Genomic DNA, 18,379 nt, shown 5'->3' on the forward strand with positions numbered 1-18,379 from the left:
TAAAAATCGTAAATCTAAAGCAAACAAAATAACTTTGAAATAAAAAAAAGGTTAATCTTGATGGAGTTAGTTCTTCATTACCTACCCAAAGGGGATTGATTGATCCACACTCATGAAATTACTTTTGTTATTTCATAATATTCTAACCCAGCCATCACATTAATCGGATTCGATCCGACCCGAGCTAATCGGATCCGACCCGACTGCCTCCATCAACAAGAGCCAAAGCCGCTACGATTGTTTTTCTCTTGCGATCAGTTCATATATTTCTGCGTCCTAATTTCTCCTACCGCAACATATACCTTTTCTTGGAATTGTAGTAAAAAGAGGGCTCCATGGTAGGCCCCGGCGAGGCGGTTTCTGTGTCGAATAGTAATCAGGTGCGGCTAAGAGCATTCGGAAAGCTCGTAGATGAAGTATCTTGTTTTCTTCCCCCTTCTCCTTTTTCCTCGTCTCATTCAACCCTAACCGCATAAATAGTGTTCCGCCGTCTCCTTCCTCTTCCTCTTCCTCTTCCTCCTTCCTAGGGTTTCCCAGACCCTAGACGCCTTTAATGGAGCACTCGAAGCGGAAGCGCGGCCGTAAGACCAAGAAGGCCGTCGCCGAGACCATGGACTTCCAGATGGCTGCATCCGGTGCTCCTTCGCCGTCCGCCCTCGACGAGCCGCAAGAGATCCCCGACTCTGCTTCCCCCAAGCCCCGTCGCGGAAGGGGCCGGCCCAAGAAGGCCACACGCCGCCAAAACCTTGCCCCCGCTGACTCTCCCGCCTCCTCCCCCATCCGACGGGGCTCCCAGGTCGTCGCCATCAACGGCGAGCACGGCGAGTCTGGTCTCGCCGTGGTCTCCCTCGATCCGCCACCGCGGTGGGACCAGGTGGTGAGAGTCGTGCCCTCCATGGACGCGGTCGTCAAGGTATTCTGCGTGCACACGGAGCCAAACTTCTCGCTGCCGTGGCAGCGGAAGCGGCAGTACAGCTCGAGCAGCAGCGGGTTCATCATTGGAGGCAGACGAGTGCTGACCAATGCCCACTCGGTCGAGCACTACACCCAGGTGAAGCTAAAGAAGCGTGGGTCTGATACAAAGTACGTTGCTACTGTGTTGGCGATCGGGACTGAGTGTGATATCGGTAAGAGTAGAAGGTTATCATTTATGACGTATAGGTTCTTCGATTTCAGTTCGAAAATACTCGTTAGAACTATGAAATGGATGCTTTTTCCGCTTGTGTGTATGTTATCGTTTTTGAAAATATCATTGTCTGGATGCGTTTTCCGCTTGTGTGACACAGTCAGACAGCAACTCGAAATCAATGGCATTTGAATAAACCATTTCCTGAGATGAGGGGATTTATGGTTCTCCTTTGTCTTTCTACGTTATCCTCATCCTATTTATATACACATATATATTTCTGTAGACGTATGGAAAAGTGTTAAGTAGCTACAAGGGTTCGAATGGCATTTTTGGTCCTCTGATGCCAGGGTTTATTTTACTGGGCCCATTGGTTTAGAGTTATCCGGAGATGATACATTATTACTTGATATGACTAGAAGGGAGCTTTTGTTAGAATAGGATGAAGTAAGCCAAAATGATTTGTCATCTTACTATGACATCTTTGGGACATATTGTTCAATGTGGTGAATAAGGTGCTAAATATGAATTTCTTAACTAACAAATTAAACCATTGTGACCTTCTTACTGGAGTCACTAAGACCCATCTCTATCTGATTGATCGTGTCAGGCATGTATCTTGGTGTCTCAAATTCCAAATTTAGACAGTAATAAACTCTTTGACAATAAAATTTGAGTATCAAGTTTTTGGTTTGGCATCTGACAGATCCATTTTTTAAGCAATCTTATAACTTTGAAAAAAATGAGATGTTATTAATAAATTTTTTTTCTCTTTTTTTCCATCATCATCACCTTTGTCTCATTGCCAAGTCATGGATATGCTGTAATATCATTTACGTATCTGCAATTGTGCTTCACTGTTTCTTGCCAAGTAGGAGATAATATGATTATACAGTTATCAAAATTCCCGTACATCTTTTGTAGCAGCAATTCAAAGAGTTAGAAAAGTTAGAATTAATGAGGGTGCTTAATTAAATGTATTCCTTTATATAGATGTCATACCAAAGGATATTTTGTGTTTGAGTGAGTGCGAAGTGAATTAAAATGCTATTGACTTAGATTGAACCAAGAAATGGAAATTAGGAAAGCTGTAGATGCTAAAGTTTTTTTTTGAATATATAGACATGTGGCCTAGATCAGACATCTATATGAAGGTTAAGTCAGATGATGGTAATTTATTAAAAAAAATTGGATGATAGGGAAGGTGCTAGCAAGCCTAGCATGACCTTCTATTTGAGAAAATCTTAATAGGAGACCAAGAATATAGGATCAAATATTGGCTTCACCATGATATAACATCTTTGCAAAGAAAAGGAGGTTAGATGCTCCCATCCCTTTACCACGATGGTTGAGCATTTGGTTGTGGTTCAACACGGTGAGGTCCTATCCCTTTTACAGGCACCTTGTGTCTTTTGCTTGCGCCTTCTGTGCTTGTTGCTTGTGCCATTTGTTAGACACCTTGTGTACCTGTTCAGGCCTCATTGGTTGTACCTCTTTTCACTTCTGGGGCTGGTTGTGCCTGGGTGGCAGTGGTTAAAAAAAGGACTGAGTGATATGCATAGCAGTGCTTTAGAGAATTGTAAGCGATTAATGGGTCACCTGATGTTATCTACCATCTATGCTCTAGGCGACTTTATTCTAGTGGACACCTAACAATGGAGTGGTCCAGCATGACATTAACAACATTAAAGAAAAGATATTATGTTCGAGTAATGAAATGCACCCCGTCTTATCCTTAAAGCAAACTATTCCTTACTCTATATAGTAAAATGATTAAAAGGAAACTAAAGCTTAAGAAAATGTTTTTAAGTTAGAGTAATGATAAATCTTGACCTTTCTAAAGCACGTCTCATGTTAATTACTGATCAAAGATGAGGTTTCTTCATAATGAACTTTCATTTGATATTTTTAATTTGTTGGAGCTTGTGAAAAACAAGTATACATATTGCTGAATAAAATAATTAATCAGATCATTGGTTTTTTGCATGTATGATTTTTCATTTCCCTGCATGACTTAAGTGGTATATGATATATAGTATATGACCAATATCTTCCTATCTATTTTTTCTTTGCTCTTGGTATTTATGATTTCTTTTGTTTTTTTCTTACTGCAGCTATGCTGACTGTCGACAATGATGAATTCTGGGAAGGCGTCTCTCCAGTGGAATTTGGTTCCTTGCCAGCTCTTCAAGATGCTGTTACTGTTGTAGGATATCCAATTGGTGGAGACACAATATCTGTCACTAGTGGTGTTGTATCACGCATGGAAATACTATCCTATGTCCATGGTTCTACAGAGCTTTTAGGTCTACAGGTTTGGAAGCTGAAACTTGGTTTAGTTTTCCTTTCTAAAGTTCTTTTAGCAAAATCCTCCATTACATTTATTATAAATTTGATTTCTTACCCTATTTCATTTTTTTGATATTGTTGACCACTTCTAAATTTAACGCTGTTGATGTTTTTTTCTTCTTTTATTCTTGGTTCCTTTTGACTTAATTAGCTTCACCATTTCAGATAGATGCAGCCATAAACTCAGGAAATTCAGGTGGCCCTGCTTTCAATGATAAGGGAAAATGTGTAGGTATAGCATTTCAGTCCCTCAAACATGAAGATGTGGAGAATATAGGTTATGTCATACCTACGCCTGTCATTATGCACTTCATTAATGACTATGAAAAGTCAGGAGAATATACAGGTACTTAATAAATTTGCTTGTTAATTGTGGTTCTTTATTGTGTTCATTCAAATTGATGCTGCATAATTTCTTTGTATTTTGGTGTATATTACATGTTGACATCATGTTGTTTCCGAAGTTCATGCTTGGTTGCATTAACTTTTCCATTTAATTTATTGTGATCATTGGTGTAGGGCTGTGCTATTGGAACTCAAAAACTTCTGTTTAGCTTAAATGATTTTAGAATGCCAGAAATTGTGTTACTCTGCTTGCGATAAGATTTATGTAATTGATGTTAGATGTACTGAATAACAATAATATTTTCACTAATTTGTGGATAGGTCTGAATGGGCTCCAATTAGCAAAGCTGAACTGTTGTAAGATTTAACTATAAAATTGGATGATATATCTTTTCCACATCCCACTTAGTTCACCCAACAATCTTTTTGGATCTGACAATTTTGCATTTGTCCTCCTATTTATTAAATCTCTCTACTAGCAAGCCCAAATTGTTCTTTCACAGAAGCAGAAACAGGCCTTCTGCTATTGTTCTGTTTATTCCTGATTTTTAATCTTGTTGATTTTTTTTCCTGATTAATTATTAAGATCCGCTCCACATTTTGTTTCCTGGAGGATTGCAGAAAACAAGTAGTTTTTTTGTAATTTTAGAGTGAGCAAACCATACAGAAAACTTATCATAGAGAGTAACTAATGAAAGGCGCCTTAGGTGAGTGTTTGAGTGCCTTTTGGAAACACTACAAGGTAGTGACATTTTTTGATGAAAGCCCTAAGGTATAGCCAAGACTTAGATGGAACTTGGATCGAAGATATCCATCAACAACAAAGGCACTCCTAGATGTAAGATTGAAGAGGTAGTGGAAGTCAACCTTGAGGGCATCAGAGTAGACTCATGGAATAGAGTGTTCTAGAATAAGAAAGCATCCTTGACTTGTCCAAGATAATCAAGAAACTCTGGTGCAATCATGGATTTGTATCCAGAAGGTTCATTGTCTCGTGTTGATCAGCAGTGCCAATTTTGGCTCGAATCGATACGTATTAGTTTTCAGAAAATTGGCCAAAAAATGGATAAAAATTAAAAACTTATTTTAACCCCTTATCTTAATTTATTGCAATTTCAATTTAATTTTGATAAGAATAAAGTGCAAATGAGTTATATGGTTAGTAATGGTCAGTTTTTAGGATGAGATAATGAATTTTATCTTTTTTGGATCGTTGAGGGACAACTTTATCGCACGGTCATTTGTTGTTGTCATTGGTCTTGAATCATTTATGAAGATATCAATTGAGATCTTAGATTGTGCGTCGAAACTTTATGATTTCAGCAAGTAATAAATGGAAGCATATGTGCTCATACAACCAAAATCAAAGTCAGAATTCCATAGCCATTGGAATTCATATATCAATATGGTACGTCTTTTCCCATGACATAGTGTACTTGTAAACAGTATGCTATTGATGCATCAACATGATAATAGTTGTTGCTTGATCATCATTAATGACATGTGTCCGAGGAGTCTCCTGAGGCAAGTATGATTGTGGTATGTAGGCATGTAATAGTTGTTGCGTACCTTCCACCAAATGATGCGTTTGAATCTTTTGAAGTTTTTGATGAGCTCTAATTATCAATTAGGATGTTTAATTGAGGAAGAGAGTGAGAAATAGCATAAGTGACAAGGAGTGAAGAGGGGACGAAAGGGCTTTAAAAAGACAGGAACTAGCCTCAACAAGGGATTTGATCGTTTGACCGTAATTGAATTGGCCCATTGAATTGATATGATCGAAATCAAATTGTTTATAGTTGAGTATCGACTGTACTAGGCAATATAGGCGGTGTGCTCGACGTTATTCCTCGTGCTTAATGCGTTACTCGAAACGGGTTGGTTTGCAAATTAGTCATCGGGCGGATCGGTACGTATTGCCACCCATTTCGTATGGTAGTCATTACTGTATTCAATATTTTAAAACCTTGGCTTTGCAATCCCTACAAGATTATCAAATGCATAATGTAAGCCAAGTGTCTTGTAATTTTACTTTACAATGTTGGGATTATAAATATTTTGATTTTTAATTTCTTTTGATATTCGTATTCTCTTTGTTTTAAATGTTTAATCTGTTTAGCTTTGTTAGCTGCATTGCATGGAAAGATAATTTTTCTCGAGGATATGATCGGTTAGCTCTGCTAACGGTCGGAATCTAATCGATAATTGTTTAGTATTGGCCATATCAGGCAATATACAGGGTATGTCAGGTGGCATACCCCATTCTAACTGCGTATCGCTCGAAATGAGTTGTTCTGCATGATGACCATAAGGTGGATCAATATGTATTGCCTCATACCTTATTAGGTGGTACGGTTATCATTATTATTATTCAATATTTTATTATTATTTTGGGTGATTAGGGGTAGTACAAGTCGGTGCATCACCTAGTATATTTTCGCATCCTTAGTTGGGATTGCCTAAGGCATGTGACACCCAAGTGATATGCATCCACAACGGTTAGGCTAGCCCTTAACCACGTGTAGTCCATACAAGACTTGCACAACGAAGAAAAGGTTACAGAGGTGAACGTGCGAGTCATTTTCCACCATCACGCATGAAAAAGGCAAGATAACCGAGATCATGAGCAACACAAAGAAAGAAGCTTTTATTAGGCTCGAAAGGGTCTTGAAAACGGTTTGAATGAGCACACACTAAGGGGATTTTGAAGATAGATGTAGGCTCAATGTTCTCCCAGCACTTTTATCGAATAGAAATTGGGTACACTAAAGGCATTGCATCACCCCCTTATACACTTACCCAAAGCCCCATTTGTGCCGATGCCACTTGGGGCATTCTAAGGTGCTGTGACGGTTGATGTTTGACACCGTTAGGTCGTCAACCAGAAATCAGCCCATGGCACGTGAAAATGGTGCAATTTTAGGTCATTTTTCCCTTCCTGCGATGCCGCATAGCCAAAAACATTTTCACATTTTACATGATAAAAACACAAAACAAAAACATTGGCAACAAAAAAAACGGGGCTGACTAGTTTTCTGACTCGAAAACATCAAGAAAATAGCATGAAACAAGAACTGAAAATTATCAGACAGGTGTTGAACACCTTGTCTGCATTGCTCCATGAGAATATTGTCTTGTACTTGTCTAGTTGGTATTTTGTATCAGAGTGACATTTAAAACCTTGGCTTTAGGGTCCTTGCAAGATTATCATATACACAATGCAAGCCAGGTGGCTTGTAGTTTTACTTTGCAATGCAGGGCTTGCAAATATTGCGATTCTTAATTTCGTTTGCTATTTATGTCCACTTTGTTTCAAAAGTTTAATCTGTTTAGCTCTGCTACCTGCTCTGCATGCAAAGATAATTTTACCCAGGGTTAATCACAAGATATTCCCTTTTGGGTTATTGCTGTCCTTTTCTATGCTAATGCTCTATAAGAAATGTCATATTTGAGGATAAGTTATGTCCAGAATGCGATCTATTTGTAATGATATATTTCTACATTTTAAGACCAGGGTTGTGACATGGTTTTTGTATGTTCCTATTTTGTCTTTTCATGTAAAATCATTTATTTGTTATTTATATCCAGGTTTTGATGGTTCATCTTCAGAAGATATTTAATGTTTTATTACCTAAAATCCTTGTGCAATATTCTTACTTTATTCACATTTTGTTTTGTTCTTACAGGATTTCCTATGCTTGGAATTGAGTGGCAGAAGATGGAAAATCCTGATCTGCGCAAAGCAATGGAAATGAAACCTGACCAAAAGGGTGTGCGTGTGAGAAGAATAGAACCTACTGGACCAGAATTTGAGTTTCTGAAGTCATCTGACATTATCTTGAGCTTTGATGGAGTTGATATAGCTAATGATGGAACTGGTAAGGCAATCATTTCATGATATGAGCAACCTTTAGTTTCTGATGTTGAACAATCTCTTATATTTATCGCTGTGGATGGATCATATTTGAAAAATAATAGGGCTGGGATGTAATTTGTTGTGTTCATTGCAAAAAGTTACAGATTTTGTAGTGCTTTTAATGATTCTCACTCTTGTGTTCCTTGGTCAAGAATGGTACTTGCACTTCATCAGGATTGTGAAGGTTTGAAAAGTTGGGTAGAATTTTATGGAATGATCAATCCACAAGTAAACTTTTACTTGCACTTCATCTGGATATGAAAAGAAGTTGCTTTGTAGAATTTTATGGAATGTTCAACCAATTAAATACTTTTTAAATATTTACAACTTGGTTTTAATCTACTTATCACACTTATAAATTCTTAGCCAGTCGGCAGTCAGCATAATATTTATCAGGCCTTATCAACATGGATCTATACTGATTTCACTACAATTCTAGGTCTGTAAGGCATTTCGTCTAGTTATGTTGTCCAAGACAATGCTCAGTGTCATGGTAATATTTGTAGTCGACCTCAAATGTCTGGTACATCAGCTTGTTATATTACACCTGAAGTGTCAGCAGGCTTTATAGATTATGTAGTGCATGCAGATGGAATAGGATCATTGTAATCTCTTTATACTGTTCTCTAGAAATGTGGAAGATGTATCATATGGTAAAGAGATTTACAGTGCTTGATAGATAATCATTAAACTCCAAATTATTTGGACGGTAAATATATCGAACTGGGTATAGTCAAATTTGTTCTTTGGGATTATTAACTACTGCCTTGAAGTGCTAAATTGTCTGCAGATGCACATCTTGGTATTATTAGTTTGTTTTCTGTGGTTCTTTTAGAATTTTAATAATTACATGATATTTGATGTGGTGAATGTCATATTCTTTGTTTGCATAATTTGTTATTATTTACATTGATATAACCAAGAGAGGAGCATCGTTGGTTTTTATTCAACATAATGTATGGTTAAGATTTTGTCAAACTTTTTTTTTTTCAGAATGTTAGCTGCTTTAAATAGAGAAGGTTATAAATATTTTGTGCAACCTTGTTCTTTCTTCATAAGATGTTGCTTTATGAATGTGCTCTTTACATGTGACACTTATTTCATTGTGTGGTGTTGTTTAGTTCCATTCAGGCATGGTGAGCGCATTGCGTTTAGTTATCTTGTTTCTCAGAAGTACACCGGAGAGAATGCTTTGGTCAAAGTCTTGCGTGATTCAAAAGTTTATGAATTTAACATAAAGCTTGCGACACACAAGAGGCTCATTCCAGCTCACATTAAGGGAAAACCCCCCTCATATTATATAATTGCTGGCTTTGTGTTTACGGCTATATCTGTTCCATATCTTCGGTCTGAGGTGTGGAAACTATCTTCATGTTTATTGCTATTCTTAATATTGTTTCAATTTTGTTTTTTGCAGAAAGTTATGAGTGGACACTGTTGGATGTTATGCCTTAACAGTTCGATACACAAGATTTCTTATATTTCTCATATCTATACTCCTTTAAGTGTCTCATATTTCTCACATTTCTTGTATCTATTCAACTGTTGGATGTTGAGTGGACACTGTTGGATATTATCACGTGCTTCCTCCTTGATATTTGGATCAACTCTTGTTTGTTTGTAAATCTGCTTTTGATAGCACCTCGTGCTACTATTTATTTTTTCTCTCCTCGTCATCTCTATACTCCTTGAAGTGTCTAAGCTGGCTATCATGAGTTTGGGTGACAGTTTTACTGTAGTAACAATATGACTTCTATTTTGCTTGCATTTAAATTAGTAGCCTTCATATATTAGAAAAATCGTCATGTTCAACTTAGATGTATGGTTTTGTTTTATTTTTTTTTCTCTGTTGATTTAGACCTGAGACTGCTAATTGTTTTCTCATACTTTCGTGGTGTCTAATAGAATCAATTAAATCTTTTTTTAAAAAAGAATCAATTAAATACTGCTAGCTTTACGATCTAGATTGAAAATTTGTCATCTTTTTATGCTATGTTCCTAGCACCTTTAGATACCATGGTATCCCACCATTGCCAGGTTTCAGGACCAGTAGATTGACCATAGTGTTTTGTCTCTGTACTGGCCAGCCAGTCCCTGGTACTGTTCTGGTGTTGAAATCTTTGCTGGATACACTATCTATCTAACACACTCCATTTGATTCTGCATTGTTGTCTTTCATGCTATAAAAGCAAATTAGATGCATCAGATGAATTCAGTGTATCAGCATATTACTTAATTTTATAGCGGGAATAAAAAAAATAGTGGCATCCACTTTGCAAGAATCATTAATTGGTACATGAGTGCTTCTTTTAGAAACAAGGGTAACCATTTACATACATTCTGCATTTCTTTAGCTGTTACTGTGTTTTACAAAGGCTTGAATTTTTTATTTTGTTCCTTATATGCTGCCACATCCTATGCAGTATGGGAAGGACTATGAATACGATGCACCAGTGAAATTGCTGGACAAGCTTTTGCACACAATGGCACACTCACATGATGAGCAGCTTGTGGTGATATCCCAGGTTTCTTTTTCTCTCGACCCCTTTATTTATTTCTGAATGTGAATGCCGGCCTTAGTATTTGCATCAATAAAAACTGTTGTTTTTGTCTAGTAATTGTTGTATCACTGTCCAGGTGCTAGTGGCAGATGTTAATATTGGTTATGAAGATATTGTCAACACTCAGGTTAGCACTAGATCCCCAGACACATAGTTCCTCATGTTAACTTTATATTAACGTAGCTTATGTATTAATTATCAATTATTGACAAGAATGAGGGTATTGACTTCTATTTTGTACTGAATATTGTATTTGTATTTTTTAATTTTTCTTTTCAGTGCTTTCTCATTTGGTCAATGATTACAGGTAATGGCTTTTAATGGTAAACCTGTTAAAAATCTGAGAACCTTGGCAAACATGGTTGAAAATTGCAGCGAGGAGTTTTTGAAGTTTGATCTCGAGTACCAGCAGGTATGTCTCTCTTTTGGTGCCAGTTAACATTAATCACAGTTGCTTTTCATTTGGCTTTATAGTATTCCAACTGCTAGTGCTTGCTAATTCAAAATATTGTACTTTTATGTATCACCAACCCAAACAGTGGCAAAAAAAATTCTTTAATCTGAATAATTTAGGGTCTGATGAAGTTGTCCACTTTATACCGATTTGGTTTCAGCTAACTGAGGCAACACCTTTTTGTTATCTTAGGGTTCCTCATTGTTCTCCGAGCAGCTTTTTCTTTAGTGATGTTTTTGCATGCATTCTCAACTTCTACTAGCAGGAGGCATCCTTCCCAAGAAGTTTTCTTCTATTGTTATCTTTTTTTTGCATTGATATATACCCTTGCTAGAGTAAGAATTCATTAAAAATGTGTAATGGAAGTATTTAGTTTCCTTCATAAGAGTTCCTTTCTTGTACAAAGAGGTATATATATATATATATATATATATATATTGGTGATATTTTGTTTGCATTCCCAAAATGTCATAAGACCTATAAGCCGGTCATGCTACTACTGCAGCAAATTTTGTACAAAATTGGTGAATAAACACTTGCTACATATCGTTTTCTTGCTGACAGATAGTAGTCCTCCAGACAAAAACTGCAAAGGCTGCGACACCAGATATCCTTGCAACACACTGCATACCCTCTGCAGTATCCGAAGATTTGACGTCGTGAAGGGAAGGAAGGTAGCCGAAGACGTTATTGAGCGTTATATTTCTGTGGAAGCCACAGATGTTGGGCATCAGTTAATTATATGCTATGGGAAGATGTGTTGTTTTTACCATAATTGCCAAAATTCTAGTGTAGCTATCACACAGCATGCCGTGTTGTCGTACAATGTTCCACAGGAGATGCATGTTTAAATCACTTATGTAGAGTTTTTGGTAGAGCAAAACTGTCAGGTTTTCTTATTCGTTCCAGATGTAACCGTGATATAGCGCTACAGGGAATCTGCTTTAGTGGTGACGTGTCCACCTAATCAATTTAAAAGTTAGAACCGTGTTAAATGATTGTGGCATCATCCAAAAATTGGGCAAAGTTCTTTTTATACTGAGGCCAAAAGAACATGTGGGTATCTGCGGATGTGGAATTTTCTTATGCCTGCCTTCCTGCATTAAGCCTTTTCCACCGATCACATCTTTTATATTTACGCTTATGCATCTGAGTCTAAAATATTATTTAGTAGGTAGGATTTGGACTCGTGGATGATGGGCTAGACATTGTCTGTCTCATCCCGTTTGCTTAAACTTGATTCAGCTTCTACTTCAATTGGATTCGGACTGAGCCGAACACGAATAAGCTGAAATCGGATTCGGGTTTGGTTCGGTGGTGGTTAGCATGTTCAAAAAGCCTCAAATATTACTTCACGTCTAAGTCTTCACGTTCTCCGCCTTGTTCCTCTGCTTTTATGACGCCACCGCCCGCATCATTCATACCCTACCTTCCCACTCCCACATCTCTCTCTCTCTCTCTCTCGCTGGAATTCAATCCCTTCGTACTCATCGAAGCAATTGCGAATGCGAGTTCTGAAGCGGAGCGATCCAAGGAACAGTCTCTCTCTCTCTCTCTCTCTCTCTCGGTCTCTGTTTTGCCAGCAAAAACTGCACTAAAAAGCTAGGAATGCAATGAGGATCATGTGATCTGTTCCTCCCCAAAGCTGCTTCTCTTCTCTCTTTCCCCAAGGCTGCTTCCTTTTTCTCCAATCCCCCCTTTACTCTTCGAGATGTCATCAGGCGCTTCCAGGTTCATCAAGTGTGTGACCGTCGGAGATGGAGCCGTCGGCAAGACATGCTTGCTCATCTGCTACACCAGCAACACGTTCCCAACTGTGATTCCCTTTCTCCTCCCTTTTAACCTCTTTTGTTATTTTCAGAATCTGTTCCTTGCTTTCTGTTTCCAATCCTCTCGGGTTTCTTGACTCTTGATCTTTCTTCCGTGATTCTTTGCAGGATTACGTGCCCACCGTGTTCGATAACTTCAGTGCCAATGTGATTGCGGAGGGAAGAACCGTGAATCTGGGCCTCTGGGATACTGCAGGCGGGATCGTGTTCCCCGTCCTTCTTGACCTCGGATCATGGGGGAAAAATCTGACTCTGGGTTTTTCGTTGATTGTTTGTAGGACAAGAGGATTACAACAGACTGCGACCACTGAGCTACCGAGGTGCGGATGTCTTTGTGCTGGCTTTCTCATTGGTGAGCCGAGCCAGCTACGAGAATGTTCTGAAGAAGGTGAGTGTAGGAACATGGAATTTTGGCTTCATGACCGATGTTGATTACTAAATCTGCTTCGCTTCTGCCTCTTGTGTTGATGATTTCCAGTGGATGCCTGAGCTGCAGCATTATGCTCCTGGAGTCCCTGTGGTCTTGGTTGGTACCAAGTTAGGTGAGCAGAGAACCAACCTAACCAGCAATGTGCTTTTATGCATCTACTAGACAGCTTTTTTTGTTCAATGTTTACTTTTTACTGGATGAGTTTCTTTTGTTTCATCTTCTTTTAAAGTGAAAGTATAACTTGTCATATAGGTTTTAAAGATCCATGTGATCTTTCTCTTTAATTTTACATCTGAAAATTTTCAATCATAGATCACTTGTCTGCGTTTGCCAAACGCTATATGTAAGTACCAATTGCTTTGCTGGTAGATGTGGAAATTGATCTGCTCCATTTAAGAGCATTCTTTTCTTGCTGTATAGCAGTTTATTATTATATTACATAATACATACATACTCACTAGCTGAAGCTGGTCATATGAATTCATCTATGGATAACAAATCAGAGCAGATCATTCTAGTTGATGAGATGAATTTGTGTGAGAAAACACTGCTAAGTCAAATTGGTGTTCTTCATGGTATTGATCATGGGAGACACGTTAGGAAGGGGGATCTTGAGTTACCCAGGTTAACCCCGTCCAAAAAAGCGGAACAGTTATAGGATCATAGGAGTCGATCTAGATAAAGAAGGAGAGGCATCTCTACCGGTTCTTCCATTTTTAGGACACAAATAAACCAAGAGAAGTCTGTGAAGAATACCTAATCGATGGATAAGTTTTGTGAAGTATTGTTAGAAAAAGTAGTGGACTGATAAGTCTATATAAATGAGTGTAGTCCAAACAAGAATTCATGGGCTGAAGCCCCATAATTTAAAGCTTCATTATTTTTCTTGCTGATGTGGGACTGAAAGTCTCATGTATCTTCACCAGCGAGAAACAAAATGAAAGGATTGAAGATATTTTAGCTAGACCGTGATGGCTATTCTTATCTAAACATTTCTCATACTTTTTTTTTTGTCCACTAACAATATGTATTGCAGATCTTCGTGAAAATAAGCACTATTTGGCAGATCATCCTGGGATGTTGCCTGTTACTACCGTACAGGTTTCATATCTGTTCCTCAAATATAAAATCTGATTACTTCAAATTTCTTCTGCTTCATGGTTCGTTGACTGTTTTGGTGGCTATGATTCTTGATCATAGGGAGAGGAACTTCGTAAGCAGATTGGTGCTGCATATTATGTTGAGTGTAGCTCAAGGACTCAGCAGGTCAGTCTCAAATCAAATCTCTCTCTTGCAAATTTATTGGTTAAGTGACAGCTTCATGCGGTATTGCTAATTCACTATATTTTGTCCTTGGGTTGCTATTTAATTATGAATCTCATGTACTTCCTTAGGCTAACACGAATATTATAAATTTTGGGTAGAATGTCAAGGCAGTCTTTGATGCTGCCATCAAAATAGTTATTCAGCCTCCTTCAAAACATAAGGAGAAAAGGAAGAGAAAAACAAGACACGGTTGCTCAATTCTGTAAGTAAGCGTATTCCCTTTACATAATCAATTAGATGTCTTCTAGGTGTATACATAATTTCTGTAATGTGCATTCTCTTGATTGATGATGCTGTTATTTTTTTTTGTTTCTGATCTCATTGTTCCTAAATGAAATGGTACTTGTACACGTATATGTTTTCTGGTGTGTTTTAACCTTTGCGTACTTCTTCTAGTATGGTCAAAATATAAGGACTTGTTTAAGGTCTTCTAGTACTCCACAGATTTCTCTCTTGAATCTTCTACTCATAAATATTCGGTCTTCAATATCTTGTAACATCTCCAGAGTAAAAGCTGGAGTTGCTGCAAATGTATTAACTGTACTCTCACCTGATAACTTTGTTGATATTAAGGTGTTTTTTGATATTTTAGAAGTCATCCTTCACTGAGTGCTTCATTATAATATAGGCCCTTTTTTGTAATTAAAATCAGAGTTTCAGCAACCAATACTTGAGCACGATCCATATGTATGTATATATATATATATATGTATATGTATGTATATATATATATAATATATATATATATATAATATATATATATATGTATGTATATATATATGTATGCTATCACTGCCAAATCAATTTATGCTAATAAAAATGAAGAACATTGCTGTATCAAATCTAATTTTGATCCTAGATAGATGTCGTATCAAACAAAAGGACGTGCCAACAAGATAAATTAAGATCTATCTGATGTAAGAGATCGATTATGAAAATTACCTCATATAGTATGATCAATTGTATCAATTTTATTAGATCAGACATGCTGCTTTTAAGGCCCATTTCATCCTTCTTTATGATTCTATTATGGTTTCTTTGTTATCCACAACAAGAAGGTTAATTTGAACAGTTTGAGGCGAGAAACTTATTGATCTTTTCAGTGCTGAGCATCTCTTATGTTTCCATCCTTGTACATTTTATACAGCCTCAAGTCATTCTTATCACAACATTGATTTTGTTTTCTCTAGATGTTGTTCAGCTTTTTCTGTAAGAGAAAAGACTCTTGACATCTATGAGTTTTACAAATGCCAAAATACAAGACAAAAAATTATCGACAAGATTTGCATAAAAAGCAACTTATGCTGGAATTGCAGGAATATTCCGTGTGTGAGGAGACTTGTGTGTTTTAAGTGAAGGCACTTGCAATAAGAAATGACTGATCTCGTTCGCATGTTTGCTTTGCTTTCCTGACCCGAAGATTCGGAGGGCGGCATCAGCTGTGAGTTCGATAGTGTGGAAGATTTTGTAAATTGTAAATGTTTGATCTGCTGGTATCGAAGGAAAAACAAACCGCACGCCTAAAGAAGTGGATATATATGGTGTTGTCGATAGAGTTGGGTTGCAAGTTGTGCTTTTTCACCGATACAAACGGTGTCTCTCTCGACTGGGACGACTGGGAAGGTTGACTAAGCCGAGTAAAGAGATTTCACAGGTTATCGTGACACTAACTACGTTGGTGATGATGTTGACCCTGGGAGCCTAATCTTTTTCAACATCTTGTTGACCCTGCAGAAGAATATGGTGGATCAATCAGCATCATCTGATTATGCTGAAATTTAAGAAGAGGCAGAGATTAGAGGTAAAATTGAAGAACTATCACATCATTCATTCATTCATAAGATGCATTCATCATTTTATGAACGTCAACTAATCCTGATTGTTGGTGCCTGGGAGATGGTAGGTATTTGATCAATCATTTTTTTTTTTAATCTTTTCTCTTTTTTTTATCATCCATAATACCACTGTTCATGAACCATCAACGATCATGATTCTATTTTCTCATCACAATCACGAGTACATCAACTTCTAAAACTCCTTTTCATTGCATCTTAGTTTCTGGCGTAAGATTTACGCTTGATTAAGTTCTTCAAATTCCCAAGATCATCAGGGAAGACAGTTTCCTGCTAAACCCTAATATCCTTGTGCGAGCTCGATTGTCGTAGTAGTACTTCTTCCGTGCTTCAAGCGATAGAGCTACTTTCCAAAGGATGAGATATGTTTTTTTCGGTCTTCTTTACGTAACTCGAGATAAGAAGAGTACATAAATTGATTCTTTCTTTTCGGATCCTGCTGCTTCATCGGGGAAGAGCTGTCCTAAAATGGATTATGAGATGCTTTCAATATAAATCCAAATGACGGGTTTCAATGTACCAAGGAATAATTAGTGAAGTGTGTCTGTGTGTGTGGCTTTTTTTTTTTGTGTGTTTTTTTAATAAAAAATAAAAAATAAAAAAATAAAAAAAATAAATAAAAAATAAAAAATAAAAAATAAAAAAATAAAAAAATAAATAAAAAAATAAATAAAAAAAACAAAAAATAAAAAGAAAAATAAATAAAATAAAAATAAAAATAAAAATAAAAATAAAAAAACTAGTAATAAAAGAAAATTCATTCATTAAATGATTTACGAAAAATGCTAAAACACGAATCTGTCGTTGATTGCGTAACAAAAGACACTCGTCGAGTGGGTAAGGATGGACACAGAATGAATAATCAGTCAGTAGAGATCGAACATATCGCCTTGTATAATATAGAAAGGTATTGTGCCGTCAAAAATCAATTGCATGTTTCTATTTGACACCGGAAAAGTTACAATATATGTTTCCTCGAACTAATAACATGTCTGCCACCTCATTAATCATCTTTGATTGACACTCTACCAAATATGACCAACAATAAGGCAGAGATTTTTAGATAAAATAATGTCCCTACCTAACAAACGTATAATAAACTAAGCATAAAACAGTCCAATATCAATTGCATGTTTGTATTGAGGGAGGGAGAGATGTGTTGCCTTATTTATCATCTTTAATGCCATATATAATTTATCATCTCCCTCCATGCATGACTACTACTCTTCATGGTGTTGATGCGAGACACATAAATAAGCTTTGAGAGACAGAGATACGCTCAGAAATTTATCTGAAGGGCTCCTAATTTTACTCGGTATCCGAGTTCCAACATGAAATACAGAACTACATAATTCTTGCTATCATGCATTGGGTGCTTGCATGACGATCAGCGTCAGCATATGATGATCCTAAGCACCATGATATACTCAGAATTAAAGATGATAAACATATTGGGATCAACAAGTATCACATTTATGACAACTGAATGGCAGAACTTTTGAGGAACAAAGATGAACTTTTACTAATTGAAATTAGTAAAAAGTATGGAATAATAGCTTCCGCATGATTAACAAATTGAAATTTTCCCAAGGCAAAGGCAACAAGATACATCTCAATTTCAAAAACACTAAGAGCAGTGATGTTCAGACTAACCATCCATACAAACAACAAAAGCTGCTAAAGTAAAAGATTACCGCAAGTTCCATACGCGTGAAAACCAGGCTTTCCACTTTGATTTTGACTTTGCCATGTCCCGGCAGTTATAATAAATAATAATAATACATCAGTTGCTTTATAAACCAACCATTCATGAGAAAAAAGTACCTGTTCATAAATAGTCCCCCTTCTCTCATGAGACAACCAGAACTTGGAAGATTTTCCTTGGGAGAATGCTTAAACCAGATCATAAATATGTGCTGCTCTGTCGATGTTGTGTCTGCAGCAAAACAACAAACAAACAAACAAACCAACCAACCAAAATGCACATTAGTTTGAAACTTGAATTTAAAATACCAAGTCCTAAGAAAGAAGATGCATGCATCCTCACACAACAAGGCATGCGGTAGGAGAGATCACCACAATCAAATATGATTTAGTGTCGAGAACCATCATCCAAATTTTGCCCTAAGAAATAGAAGGCCAAAATCAATCAGGAAAACCTAATATGTCAGTATTTGAGCAAGTTCAACA

The 18,379-nt window shown here is 37.0% G+C and overlaps 2 protein-coding genes across 3 annotated transcripts; both read left to right on the forward strand.

Annotated features, from left to right (window-relative positions):
- The first annotated feature begins 446 nt into the window (after window positions 1-446).
- On the forward strand, window positions 447-11,650 carry LOC135595739 (protease Do-like 9). The gene is made up of 9 exons (XM_065087035.1): window positions 447-1,127; window positions 3,241-3,440; window positions 3,641-3,821; window positions 7,507-7,698; window positions 8,858-9,090; window positions 10,160-10,261; window positions 10,374-10,424; window positions 10,605-10,709; window positions 11,316-11,650. The coding sequence occupies exons 1-9, from the start codon at window positions 554-556 to the stop codon at window positions 11,412-11,414; spliced, it is 1,737 nt and encodes a 578-aa protein (XP_064943107.1). The 5' UTR covers window positions 447-553; the 3' UTR covers window positions 11,415-11,650.
- Window positions 11,651-12,191: 541 nt separating this feature from the next.
- Window positions 12,192-15,903, forward strand: LOC135595744 (rac-like GTP-binding protein 3). Of its 2 annotated transcripts, none has more exons than XM_065087049.1 (8): window positions 12,192-12,567; window positions 12,689-12,776; window positions 12,859-12,968; window positions 13,059-13,122; window positions 14,047-14,111; window positions 14,211-14,276; window positions 14,435-14,542; window positions 15,653-15,903. In XM_065087049.1, exons 1-7 carry the CDS (start codon window positions 12,463-12,465, stop codon window positions 14,540-14,542), a joined length of 606 nt encoding a protein of 201 aa, XP_064943121.1. In that variant the 5' UTR covers window positions 12,192-12,462; the 3' UTR covers window positions 15,653-15,903. The 2 variants fall into 2 exon arrangements, with proteins under 2 accessions (XP_064943121.1, XP_064943118.1); XM_065087046.1 differs by having other exon boundaries at window positions 14,435-14,538.
- Window positions 15,904-18,379: the final 2,476 nt, after the last annotated feature.

The sequence above is a fragment of the Musa acuminata genome, chromosome BXJ1-2 (assembly GCF_036884655.1).
Source record: "Musa acuminata AAA Group cultivar baxijiao chromosome BXJ1-2, Cavendish_Baxijiao_AAA, whole genome shotgun sequence".
Lineage (NCBI taxonomy): Eukaryota > Viridiplantae > Streptophyta > Magnoliopsida > Zingiberales > Musaceae > Musa > Musa acuminata.